The sequence below is a fragment of the Protopterus annectens genome, chromosome 8.part0 (genome assembly GCF_019279795.1).
Source record: "Protopterus annectens isolate FY-2018-M chromosome 8.part0, PAN1.0, whole genome shotgun sequence".
Classification (NCBI taxonomy): Eukaryota; Metazoa; Chordata; order Ceratodontiformes; family Protopteridae; genus Protopterus; species Protopterus annectens.
The window spans coordinates 14656269-14670525 of NC_056741.1; the positions used below are offsets into that span (position 1 = coordinate 14656269).

A 14257-nucleotide genomic window follows, 5' to 3' on the forward strand; every position below is an offset into this window, starting at 1 on the left:
TGCCAAGAGACATCCGTCTCAAAATCAACATCTTTGGAATCTCTTAAGACTAAACACCTAAACGTTCTTAATTGGATATCGGCTCTAAAATTGATTTAAGTATATTTATATAGTCCTTCTGCTTTGTATATATAATATCATTTTCTATAATCCTGTGTAGGTTCTCTAATGATTAAATGCTAGAATACTCAAATGTATCCATAACAATGTGGGTATTCTCCTAGTAGCATTGTATTCAGTTTCAAAGGAATATTCCAATGAAAACTGAGAAACCTACATCTAGAATTTTATTTATACATATAATATTTATATTTGAACATTATGTAAAATAAGCAATAATAGTAATTGTTGTTATATTATTTATTATAATCTATAGTCACAACATATCACGTATACATTCAAAAACTAAGACTTATATAGTCAATTGCACTGACCCGACTAGGACATATGTCTTCTTTTATTCTAAGAATGGTTTTATAGAGACATAATTATTTATGCCTGGGGGTCTGTGTGCTCCGGATCTAAATATCCATTCCATTTCCAGCTTTGCTAAAGCTCTCTCATTATCTCCTAGTCTCGGGCTTATTTTAATATGTTGTAGTACCCTGAACTTAAATCTGTGCGTGGGGTTAAGAATAATATGCTTGGCTAAAGCATTAGGCTCATTTTGCTTACGTATATCATAAATATGATTATATATGCGCTCTCTCAGTTTCCTCTTCGTGAGGCCAACATAGAACGCTGAGCACAAATCACAATTAGCCATATAGACTAAGTTCATAGTATCACAATTCGTATAACTTCTGGGTTTGAAACGGAAGTGTCCATTGGGATGTTCATACTCCTGAATGGAATTAATATATTGGCACATACTACAATGATCGCATGAAAATGTCCCTATTTTACCTAGTGTGCCTTCTTCTGTGTGAATCATATCATTAGAATTATATGAAAAAATCATTTTCAAGTTGTCACAGGTCTTGAAAACAAAACTGGGTTTTCCACCTACTATTTCCCTTATGTCATCAGTAATTCCAAGAAGATTCCAATGTTTATTAATAATTTTCTTAATTTCATGTATGTCATTAGTGTATTTTGATACGTAATTGACTATTTTATTCTGCCTATAATGCACAAAGGACTGTCTCTTATTAGCTCTCTTGGGTCTCTTGTTGTTCTCCCCTGAAGTGATATGTCTATTGCCATCAGATATAACATGATTCCTCATGTCTTTCACTAAATAGCTCTTATACCCTCTGGCTATAAACATTCTCTCCATATAATCTGCTTCACTGTGTAAAATGTCTATGTCCTTACATAACCTAGTTAACCTATCAAATTGTCCTTTCATTATACCTGTGAACATGTATCTCGGATGCATGCTGCTATATTCTAGGAGAGTATTCCTCCAGCATGGTTTCCTGAATAATCTAAAGGACAACTTTTCATTGATGTCATAGAATAAGGTTAGATCCAGAAAATTAATTTCTCTATAGGAGTGTTCGTAGGTGAATTTTAAAAAAGTGGTGTTTTTTTCTAAGTATTCCACAAAGCTGTCCAGTTCCTCAACTGTCCCATCCCATGCCATAATCACATCGTCTACGAACCTCCTATATGTATATATATATATATATATATATATATTGTATATACATACACATGTATATATATATATATATATATATATATATTTGTATACATATCTATCTCTGTATCTATTTATATATATATATATATATATATATATATATATATATATATATATATATCTATATATAAATTATAACTAAATATATATATTTATAAATATATAGATATATATAGATATATAGATATATATATATATATATATCTATATATATATATAGATATATGTGTATGTATGTGTATATATATATATATATATATATATATATATATGTGTGTGTGTGTGTCTCTCTCTCTCTCTATATATATATATATATATGTATATATCATGTAAAAAACATCTCCTAACTCCTCACCACTGCCCTTCAAGGGCAACCACCTCTATATGTGCATGATGAGATGTGTCCTCCTACCACCTAACACTACAACCTGTGAGAGATGCACTTACATAGCCAAACTGGAAGCAAAGCTCTCTCCAGCCAAGATTGTGTTAGACATTCAAGAGGAGAAGGTTAACACCCGCACTACACCTCAACCCACACATAGCCCTTCTAAACCCACACCACCAACACCCACACATAGCAACACTAAACCCACATATGCGGAGGCCCTTAACAGTAACCTGCCCAAGCGAGAAGGACCTCTGAAGCTGAAACGCAAACAAACACCAATCACAACCAAAGTGTCACATAGCTCACAACACCAGTGTGCCAACCAACAACAGCCCCTAAGGCAAGACAATGTACCCAACACTTTAGTCATAGGTGACTCTATAGTCAGGCACACTGATGTCCCACTCACCAGGCTGAACAAGGAGAATATTACAGTCAGCTGCCTGTCAGGTGCCAGGATCCGCCACATAACACATGCACTCAAGTCACTCCACAACAAGTACAAATATGACTCTGTCATTGTCCATGTTGGAGTGAATGACTTGAGACGTACCTCCCTGGACTACATTTAAAGAGACATGGAAGAGCTCTCAGATCATGTGGTCCAGACAGGTATGACCATAGCCCTGAGTAGCATCCTGCCTTCACCCAGAATGATACCACAGTATAAGGACAAAATGATTGACTTCAACAATTGTCTAAGCTTCTAGTGTCATTCAAAGGGGATCCAGTATCTGTCTGCCTGGGACGACATGATCGACAGACCACGATGCTTTGCCAGAGATGGTCTGCACCTGTCACCACTGGGATTCAGGTTACTGCCTAAGGCTCTTGCCACCCCATATTGTGCCTTTTTTAGGCAAAGCTCAAAGGACCAAACCACCACCGTAATGGGTACAAGCATGCAAAATCTGAAGGTAATGCTGCTCAATGCTAGAAGTCTAAACCTCAAAATGCACTCTCTCAAGGCACTCCTAAAAATGGAGAACATCGATATCTGTGCAGTAACTGAGACCTGGTTCAAGGCTCCAGGGAGCACCTCTGCAATACCAGACTACAACTCTTACCACACTTTTCGGCCACCAAACCAGGACCAAAACACTAAAGGTAGGGAAGTGTCCATATTCACCAAGGATATTCACACCACCAGGCTAGTTGCCCAACACAATGCATCTGAAATTCTCCAGGTGCAACTAACACTAGGTAAGACTGCAATCCAAATTGCAACTTGCTGCAGATCCCCCACCATGCCTCAAGATTCATAGGTAGGTACTAGGCTATTGGCCCTAAGGCCTATATAAGCCTAGCCAAACGGTACCCTGGCTTTTGCCACCCAAGAAAATTATTTTCCTTTGCCCCTGTCAAGCAGAGCCACAGAAGTGATTCCCCAGGGTGAATTTCCTATCTCCCATCCAATCATCAAGATTTTTCTTGAAGAGTGCTAATGAGGAACTTTGTTTGATATAGATAGGTAGTTTGTTCCAGAGTATGGGAAGTCTCTGAGATAGGAATCTATCCCTCCGGCATGTTCTGTTTATTGTGGTGACAAGGTTTAGGTCCCTAGAGCATGTAGCTGCTCGGAGGGATTGGGATTTCTTCACGTGGAGCATGTCCAACAGCTCTGGGTTTGACATAGCTTTGTATGTTAGGCAGAGATCACCTCTGAGTAGGTGATATGCGACAGAGTAAAGCTGGAGTTTTTTGAGACGGTCTGCATAGGGCATCTGTTTGAGGCCAGTAATCCTCTTTGTGAGGTATTTCTGTGGCCTTTCCAGTTGTTGTAGATGTCTTGTGAGGTACATACCAAAAGGGGCGTTGTATTCTATAATGGGTCTAATGAGTGATGAGTAGAGGGGAACAATGACCTCTTTTTTCCTGGATGAGAAACCTTTTGTGATGAGGTGTGCCACGTAGAAGGATTTCCTGACTACTGTGGCGATGTGATTATCAAAGGAGAGACTACTGTCCACATGTGTCCCAAGGTCTCTTATCACACTTTCGGTGTTAAGTAGACTACTGCCTATGTGGTAGTTCATGGGTACAGAGTTTTTATCAAAAGGGATGACAATGCACTTTTTGGCGTTGAGCTTGAGGCCATGGCTTTGACACCAGGCATCCGTCTCAGTGAGGCCCTTTTGTAGGATGTCCACATCATCAGGAGATTTAATTATGGTTCCTAGTTTGCAGTCATCTGCGAACTTTGTTAGCCAAAGACCTTCTGTGTTAGCCTGTACTTCAGAGAAGTAGATACCAAACAGGAGAGGACCTAGGACTGAACCCTGTGGTACTCCACTTGTCACTGGTCTGAAGTTGGATTCAGAGTCTGCTACTTTCACAGTATGGGTTTGGTCAGTGAGCCATTTGGCAACACATCTTGTGACATAGGGATTTATACCTAGTTTAGTGGGTTTGTCTATAATTCCAGAGTGGGGGATGGTGTCGAAAGCTTGGCGAGATCTAGATAGGCTGTGTGTACCACCTTACCCTCATCTACAGCTTTGGTGATCGCTTCAAAGAAGTCTATCAGGTTTAGGAGACATGATCTGCCTTTTACAAACCCGAACTGGGTAGACCCGAACTGGGTAGGTCTAGTGTTTGTTTGGAGATTACCAGTGTCATTGTTCATAAGTTCCATGATAATACGCTCCATAGCCTTGCAGACCAAGCTTGTCAGGCTAATGGGGTGGTAGTTCCCGGGGTCCGTGGTGGCTCCCCCTTTGTGGAGTGGGATAACTGTTGCTGTGCGCCATTCAGTGGGCACAAAGCCTGAGGTGAGGCTATGATTGAACATGGTGCTTAGGTGGGGTGCCAGTTCATTCTGTAGTTCATGTAGAACGCAGCCTGGGATGTTGTCAGGTCCCATGGATGCTGTGTTCTTGGCTTTGGAGAGTGTGTTTTTTACCTGTGCAGCTGTGATTACAGGTACTTTGCACATTTCTAAACATACTCCAAAATATTAAGATACAACCAAACATCCTAATACTGGGTGGTTTCAACTACCCTGCCATTAACTGGGAAAACTACTCGTGTACCAACACCTTTGAGCAACAGTTCTTGACATTTATAAATTCCAATGCCCTGGATCATCTAGTCCATAGTCCCACCAGGGGCTCCAATATCCTAGACCTGGTCATTACCAACATGGGAAATCAATGCGCCACACCTATGGTCACTCCCTCGTTGGTCAGGTCTGAACATAAGCTAATCAAGCCTTGACATCCACATCCCACCCCCTACCCCCCAGTAAGGAAACCTCAGTAAAAAACTTCTCCAAAGCCAACTTTATGCTACTCAAGTCAGAAGTGACAAACTTCATGACACCCATACAGACGGGAACTGAAAGTTCGACTGCTGAATCCTACACTAAGGCACTGTATGAGCACATCCACTCGTGCATGAATCATGCCATCCCAAATAGAACCAAGACACTCTCCTCCAAAAAAAAAGGAAGCAAGTCTGGTGGTCCCCTGCCATAAACAAACTTTACAACAAAAGGAAGAAACTGTTGCAGAAAAGAGGAAAATCCCAGGATGCAAAAAACTCCCTTACCAGCCTCAGTAAGAAGCTGAGATCCCTCATAAAATCGTCCAAAGCTAGTTACAAAAATAAAATTGCCAAAGATTCCAAAGACACCCACAAGGCATTCTATAGCTATGTCAGGAATCTAAATGGCAATGCTCAGATCTGCTCTGAGCCACAACAGAATGGCATTAAATATACTGATCCCAAGGATATTACCAATATCCTGGTAGATCAGTTCAGTGCCAGCTTCACCCCCCCCCCTCTCACCCCATAAAGGGCCCATCTCAATACCAAAAGATTGCCAAATTACGGTAATAATGGCCACACAGATAAAAACTGCACTCTGCAATGCTAAGAATACAGCATCCATAGGACCAGATGACATCCCGGGCTGTGTACTACATGAACTACAAAATTAACTGGCACCTCACCTAAGTGTCATGTTTAATCATAGCCTCACTTCAGGCTTCATGCCCACTGAGTGGCATACAGCTACAGTTATCCCACTCCACAAGGGGGGATCCACCTTGGATCCCGGGAACTACTTCCCCATCAGTCTGACGAGCCTGATCTGCAAGGCCATGGAACGTATTATCATGGAACTTATGAACAAAGACATTGGCAACCTTCAAACACTGGACCACACCTAGTTTGGGTTCATGAATGGCCAATTTTGTCTCCTGAACCTGATTGACTTTTTTGAATCAATCTCCAGAGCTGTGGATGAGGGTAAGGCAGTCCACACCGCCTATCTCGACCTCGCCAAGGCCTTCGACACGATCCCCCACTCCAGAATCATAGATAAATTTACTAAGCTGAGCATTAATCCCTACGTCACTCGATGGTTTGCCAACTTGCTTACTGACAGAACCCACACTGTAAAAGTAACCAACTCCAAATCCAGCTCCAGACAACTGACAAGTGGAGTACCTCAGGGTTCAGTCCTGGGACCGCTCTTGTTTGGCATCTACTTCTCTCTGGCTAACAAAGTTCGCAGACAACTGCAAACTGGTTGCCATTACTGAATCCCCAAATGATGTGGATATTCTACAAAAGGCCCAGATGCTTGGTACCAGAGCCATGGGCTCAACTCAATGCCAAGAAATGTATAGTTATCCCCTTTGGGAAAAAAAATGTACCCATGAATTAACACATACGTGGCAGTACACTAAACACCGAAAGTCTGATAAGAGACTTAGGGACACAGGTAGACAGTGGTCTCACCTTCGATAACCACATTGTCACAACAGTCAGAAAATCCTTCTATCTGGCACACCTCATCACTAAGGGTTTTTTATCCAGAAAAAAGGAGGTCATTGTCCCACTGTACTCATCCCTCATTAGACCCATTATAGAATACAACGCTTCATTTGGTATATACCTCTCAAGACATCTGCAATTACTTGAATGGCTGCAGAAATAGCTCACTAAAAGAATCACAGGCCTAAAGCAGATGCCCTATGCTGACCGTCTAAAAAAACTCCAGCTATACTCTGTTGCATATTGTCTACTCAGAGGCGATATCTGCTTAACATACAAGGCCATGTCAAACTCAGAGCTGTCGGACATGCTACACTTAAAGAAATCCCAATCCCTCAGAGCCACATGCTCCAGGGATCTAAACCTTGTCATCACAATAAACAAAACTTGCTGGAGGGATAGGTTCCTGACCCAGAGACTCCCCAGCCTCTGGAATAGACTGCCCATACATGTCAAGCAGAGCGCCTCTTTGGCCCTCTTCAAAAGGAACCTTGATGATTGGATGGGAGATAGGAAATTCACAAACAAAACTTTTGTTGGAACTACAAAATCTTTTGGAAACACACACAAATCACTAAAAACGCTAAAAGCTTTCGGATTATCCACCCTTCATCAGTACATAAAATCTATGAATTCTCCATACTTTAAATAGAGGTCTATTTAAAGTATGGAGAATTCATTGATTTTATATACTGATGAAGGGTGGATAACCCGAAAGCTTTACTCATTAAAATTTTTGCGTTTTTAGTGATATGTGTGTGTTTCCAAAAGATAGGGAAATTCACCCCAGGGATCATGTCAGTCACCTTGCTAGGCAGGAGTCCAGGGAAGTAAATATTGTGGGAAGAAATAGCCAAGGAATTGTTATGGCTAGGCATGTATAGGCCCTAGGGCGAATAGCCAAGTACCATCCTATAAACCTATGAAACTATAAAGAAAGTGAAAAAAATAACCACACTAATTTATTGAAATGTGCTGCTTTTTAACAGTATTCTGCTACTACACAAGGTATAGTAACCTTCTTTGTAGGAGGAAAAGTCTGGCTGAAAAGTAACAGACATCATGACTACAGTGTTCCCAACCCCAGCACACGCTATAATAACCTCCTGTGTACACCTCTGAGATTTGATTGTAAGAAAAATTAAAGAAATAATGACCACATCATCTCAAGTACCCCACATACGTTACAGCAATCTTTTGTACACACCTCTGAGAAGGGCTGGTTTTAGAATGAGTGCAGCTGAGGGCAGAGGGCATCACTAAGTACATGTCAAAATCCTTTTATATAGTTTGGGTTGTGGGAGTTACCAGACCCCTAGAAGCTCTAAAGGTCTGAATATTTTGACTTGAGCTTAAGACCGTGATTCTGAATGTCAGAACCATGGCCTTAAGCTCAATGCCAAAAAATGTGTTGTCATCTCCCTTGGGAAAAACCCAGTTCCCTTGAATAACCACATCAGTTGTAGTCCATTGAACATAGAAGGTGTTATAAGAGATCTGGGAACACAGGTTGACAGCAACCTCTCTTTTGAACACCACATTGCCACTGTGGTCAGAAAGTCCTATGTGACTCATCTCATTACTAAGGGTTTTGCATCCAGGAAGAAAGAAGTAATTGTCTCCATCTACTCTTCCCTTATTAGGCCAATCATTGAGTACAATGCCCCATTTGGCATGTACCTCACTAAACACCTGCAACAACTGGAGAGGACACAAAAGTACCTCACAAAGAGGAGCCTAGGCCTTAAACACTTGTCCTATATGGACAGACTCAAAAAATTCCAATTATTCTCTGTCTCATATCGGCTACTTAGAGGCGATCTCTGCTTGACTTACAAAGCCATGTCTGACCCAGCTCTGTTAGAAACACTGCATCTAAAGAAATCCCAATCCCTCCACACCACACTCTCCAGAGACTTCAACCTCATTACCACAATCAACAGAACATGCTGGAGGTACAGGTTCATAACCCAGAGACTGCCCATGCTATGGAACAGACTTCCCATACATGTCAAGCAGAGCACCTCACTGGCCCTCTTCAAGAGAAATCTTGATGAGTGGATGGGAAATAGAAAATTCACCCCGGGGATCACTCCAGTGGCTCTACTCGACAAAGACACTGGGAACTAAGGTCGGGTGGCACAATGCCAGGGTAATCCTATGGTCTAGGCTTGTAAAGGCTCTAGGGCCATTAGCCTAGTACACACTTGTGAACCTATGGATGTATTTTATGTCCTATTTTTGAAAGATAATTACTTTTTGAATATATTTTTACTGCTACCCCGAAGAGTTGAGTAGGTACCTGATATTATTATGTGTGCTCAGAAAACAAATTCAGTGATCGTTGATAGTATTGCATACCTGTCACTGATTTCACAGAAAGTCTGTCATTTTGTCTCAAATTTTTGCCCTGTCCCTTATAAAAACTTCAATTTTCTGATAAATCATTCAGGATGCCAGACAATAGAGTTTTATACTTCCACTTGTCCAAAAATTGCATGTTGATGCAAAACACATTATTCTTTTAAAACAGAACATAATCCTGGTGTTAAGTTCAGACTGTTCACCAATAGGAGAGGCAGTGTTATCATTCAGACTACTCTACTCTCCTTGACTATTTTTGACATAACAGTAGTAATGTCCCACATAACAACTGCTTCCTTTGTACTGCATACAGTTGTTAAATTACAGGTTGTTCAGTATAAACTGACATGTGTGGGCAAATATCTAAGTATTCTGTGTACTTCACTTTTTGTTGCATTTGTGAGAGTTTTCTCCTTCCAATTTTTCTGGTCATATAAAGGCAACAAAGGTATCCAGAATATTTCTTGCCTTCTCTATTTGAAGTGGAATTTCAATAAAGGTTCATATGTGTCAGAACTTTTTTATAGCTGCAGCAAGTTATTCTATGAACCTTTTAACTGAATTATAATAATATTTAAAAAGTTTTTGTGATTTTGAGCCTTTAGTCTATCATTATTTTTAGCTTTGCCTAGAAGTTTTGAGCAAAGAAGTCGAGAGTTACAGTATCTAGTGCCCTGACCATTTTTATAAAACTCCCTGAAACAGAAAACCGTTTCTGAAGATGGGTAACATCTACTCGTCTTAAAATCATAGGCAAGTACTGAAATCATTCACTCAGGGCTGAAGATCGCTATTGCTTACTTCGCTCATATTTATTCACTAATTACCAGCTTTATGCTAACAGGGTCATATCACAACCTTGTTTAAGATAAAGCACGTAATCAAAGAATGAATGATCTCTTGTTTTCCTCATTCCTCCAACAGCAGCTTTTATGGGATCCCCGCACAGTCTTGGATGATTGGGGGGCATAGCTCTGGGTATTGTAGATACGTAAAGCTGGCCATAATGTCAGTTTTAGTGGAAAGAATGCCCACCAGTAGAATTTAACTAAATTGAGGGATTATCAAGCCTGGCACTTGACAAAATGCTGTTACTATACCCAGAGATCTCTTTGAATTTTAAAGGAGGGGTGCTGCCAATCCTTAGGGTTCTTCATCCTAGGAATTGTTTATATTACCCAGCAGATTTATTAAGTACACAGGGTTGCTATACAAGCTCCAATGTTTTTTGACATTGTTTCCCACCCCAAATTCTTACAACAGCTCTCAGTCTTCTCTCTTTCACCATCCTGCCTACAGTGGTTTACTAGCTACCTATCCAATAGACAGCAGTCTGCAAAATGACAAGGCTCTCTATCCCATATCTAGCTAACAAAATTGTTGCCCAAGGCTCCATCCTTGGTCTCCTCCTTTTTAATGTTTTTCTAAATAATCTTCATACTGCTTCCTGTCAAAGCTCCTTAATTCAATACGCAGATGACTCAGCTATTACTTCCTTCTCAAACAGTATACTAAACCTTAGACAAACGACTCAGGATGCCTGCACTTCCATTGAGACTTACCTTAGTAATGCACAACTGCTACTTAACCTCCAAAAACTAAGTCCATCCTTTTCACCCCAAATCACTTTAGATAACACTAAGTTCAAGATTTTCTCTCAGAATAATACAGAAATTGAAGTAATTCCACATACTACACTATTATGAGTAACAATAGATGAAAACCTTACATTTGATCTTCACATCCAAAACAATATTAAAAAAAATACCAGAAAATTTGGAATGCTTTATAGGCACAAGCACCTTTTACATACATCCACAAAAAACACTCTTGCCACAAAAACACTCTTGTCAAAAACTGTATGTTACCCTCACTTCTATATCATGCCCCTATATTTAACTAATATACCACACTAAAAACTAAGCTGTAATCATATTGCAATAAAATTGCTAAATTTGCATCGGGCTGAACATTGCACAGCCCTGAACTCCCTTAAATGGCTTGAATTCCCATATCAACTCAGCTACCTTCAACTTATTACTGCCCACAACATAATCCATAAACCTGCAGCCTGCCGTGCCCTTAGTTCTGCATTCCACAGCTACATAACCAGAAGGCCTATTTGATTTGAGGACAAACAACTTCTCTGTTTGCACAAACCAAAAAAATATAAGCTGAATAAAAGTTGTACTCCTACTCTGTGGATAGAATCTGGAGCTTCCTACCCTTAACAATCAGAACAAATTCTAACCACTTCAAATTCAAGCATAATTTAAAGGATTTCTTATCTAAATCTTGGATCTGCTCCTATTCTAATCTGGCTGATTTCCTTAGCTCTTTTCTAAACCTGGTGTAGAAGAATTAATATGAAGAAAAAAATAGCAGACTAGGAAAGCAGAATAGGTAAAGGTGGGAGGTTGGCCTAATGGTGATGGTGTTTACCTTATAGACACAAGGTGCAGGGTTTGATTGGGGTTGGGAGGGTGGCCTAATGGTTAAGGTGTTTGCCTTACAAACACAAGGTGCAGGGTTTGAATCTCACAAAGGATAATTGGCTAGGCTTAAAATGACTCACAAGGGCAGTTAGCCTAGTACTAACCTATGAACCTATCCATTCTAAAGAAATAAGTAGGCATCAATGAAAAGAAATATGTAAGGAAATGACATATGCAGTGAAGTCCTGGATGTTTAGAATATTTGCTTGGTAATGTCTGCACAGTTATTTTTATACCCCAAGCCGGTTGCAAAAGATATTCCTCAGGAACATTAGCAATGTTGGAGATTTATAGAAAATGAAAGAAGTAATTGGAAACACGTTTTCTGGTCCTATTCCATATTAGATAATTCAGACCCTTCAGGGTATGATAAATCAGATATTTATGCAGCAAACTAAATTAAAAAAGGGGTGATGTAATTAAGCTAAAACATGGAGACAAGGGAACTTTGATGTAGTAAGCATTTTTGAGCCTACTGCTATTAGTAGCAAAAGATGTGATAATTTAAAGTGGACATCAAGAAGAGCTCCTGCAAATGAGGTTGTAATGAATGTCATGAATGAATTGGATAAAGTGGAGCAAAGATGTAGAGTAAAAACCAAAAGTGAGCTTCACCTAAATAAGTGGAAAATGTGGCCATATAAAGATGAAAGAAAACAGGATTTAAGATGAAGGAAAAGGAGGAGTGGAACACTAGGTGGGAAAAGGAGGAGTGGAACACTGGATGGGAAAAGGAGGAGTGGAACACTGGATGAGAAAAGGAGGAGTGGAACACTGGGTGGGAAAAGGAGGAGTGGAACACTGGATATGAAAAGGAGGAGTGGAACACTGGATGGCAGGCAGCACAAAATATTTGTACAATTGGATGTAGTATTTGAAGGTAAAAGTAAAAAGAACCAAGAAAAAGATGGTAATGCATGAACTTCTCTTAAACTAACTTTGTGAAGTATATATAATGTAAAACAAGAACATATACCTTGTGTGATGTAACATGTATAATGATAGTCATGCATGAATTGTTCTTGTTTTTGTTTTTTTTTAAATAAAGCAGTTTATACAAAAAAGGACTTCTTTCTAAGAAATACCTGATAAAGTAAGGCTATGGCCAGTGAGAGTTAACAGTTGGTGTTTGGAACCTCTAGGTCTGTTCTTACTTAGGTACTTTTGCTGACACTACTGTTTCACCTTATTAAATTAGGTAAGGAGAAAATCCTGTTTTGATCTGTGAGGTAAACTACTTAGGTTAAGCATCCTTCTGTGAGAAATGCAACATGTCAAAACTGTTTTCAGCCAGAACAGTGGGATATTGAAAACATCTTCCTAAGGTTAGGAGGGTCTATGTCATATAATCGAACTTAATTTCAAACAGCATATGTTCGAACTTGGAAGTTCGAAATATGACAACATCGAAACCTCAGAACAGCAAATGTTTTTCCCAGGGAAAAATACGCTGTTCCGGAAAACACACACACAACAGAAGCACACCAAAAACCTAATAAACCTACACTACACCTTACATATACAACTATCTATGCACTAACCTTAACCCAGGCCCTAACCCTAAGGTCCGTCACACACGCACACTTTACCCGCACCCTAACCCTAAAGTCCGTCACACTCGCACACTTACCTTACCCGCACCCTAATCCTGAAGTCCGTCACACTCGCACACTTACCTTACCCGCACCCTAACCCTAAAGTCCGTCACACTCGCACACTTACCTTACCCACACCCTAATCCTGAAGTCCGTCACACTCACACACTTACCTTAACCTGATCTGTAACTTTCGCACCAAACTGGAGAAAATGTCGAAGCCACAGAAACAACCTACTGAATTCTTTCCCTGGGAAAGAATTCGTATTTCTGCGGCTTCGACATTTTCATTTTTCGAACTTCCCCATTCGAACATCTAGCATTCGACATTCTGGGCGGTCGATTAACTGAAATAGACCCGGTTAGGAGCATCAAATTCTTGAATTCTTATTAAAAAAAAATCTGGATGATTATATAGGGAGTAAAACAGTGTGGTGAAGTAGTAGATGTGGACTACTAAAAAGTATCCTTCTTACCTGTAATGTGTAATGTGCTACAGTATGTTACTGTAAGGTATATGTGGCTGCCAGTATTACACTCCATCAGTTAGTACATCATTTACACAGCATGTACATATTACCTTCAGGGCTTACTCCTCGGACCTTCCTATCGCAGCCACATTTCTCCAGTTCACCACGACTGCAGGCTCTTGTTACAGCAAATGCCACGCCAGCTGATGAAATAGCATGAACAAAGGCTGCCTCCCTCGTACCTATCAATGGGAGAAAGAAAGTCTGGTTAAGGCCATGACTGAACATTTCCATCCATGCAACATAATGCTCGTATCTTCCACCAGAAGAAAAAATACATATAGGTTCACAGGTGTATACTAGGCTAATGACCGCTAGGGCCCTTTGAAAGCCTAGCGGTGCTAGTAAATCTAATAACTCTAGTAATATATTCAGCAGCAGCTCTTTTCCTCGGTATTACATTACAAAATGTGTATTCTGCCAAACTGGACTGCATGTCGTATAATTTTCTG

General features: G+C 40.1%; 1 protein-coding gene across 2 annotated transcripts in view; it reads right to left on the reverse strand.

Moving 5' to 3' along the window:
* Nucleotides 1-14257, reverse strand: part of LOC122808609 (protein Wnt-4-like) — a 449218-nt gene that overhangs the window by 166101 nt on the left and 268860 nt on the right. For both annotated transcript variants that reach the window (XM_044079568.1, XM_044079569.1), the window contains exon 3: nucleotides 13856-13987. In XM_044079568.1, coding sequence (XP_043935503.1) covers nucleotides 13856-13987 — 132 coding nt within the window. The remainder of the gene's footprint in view (nucleotides 1-13855; nucleotides 13988-14257) is intronic.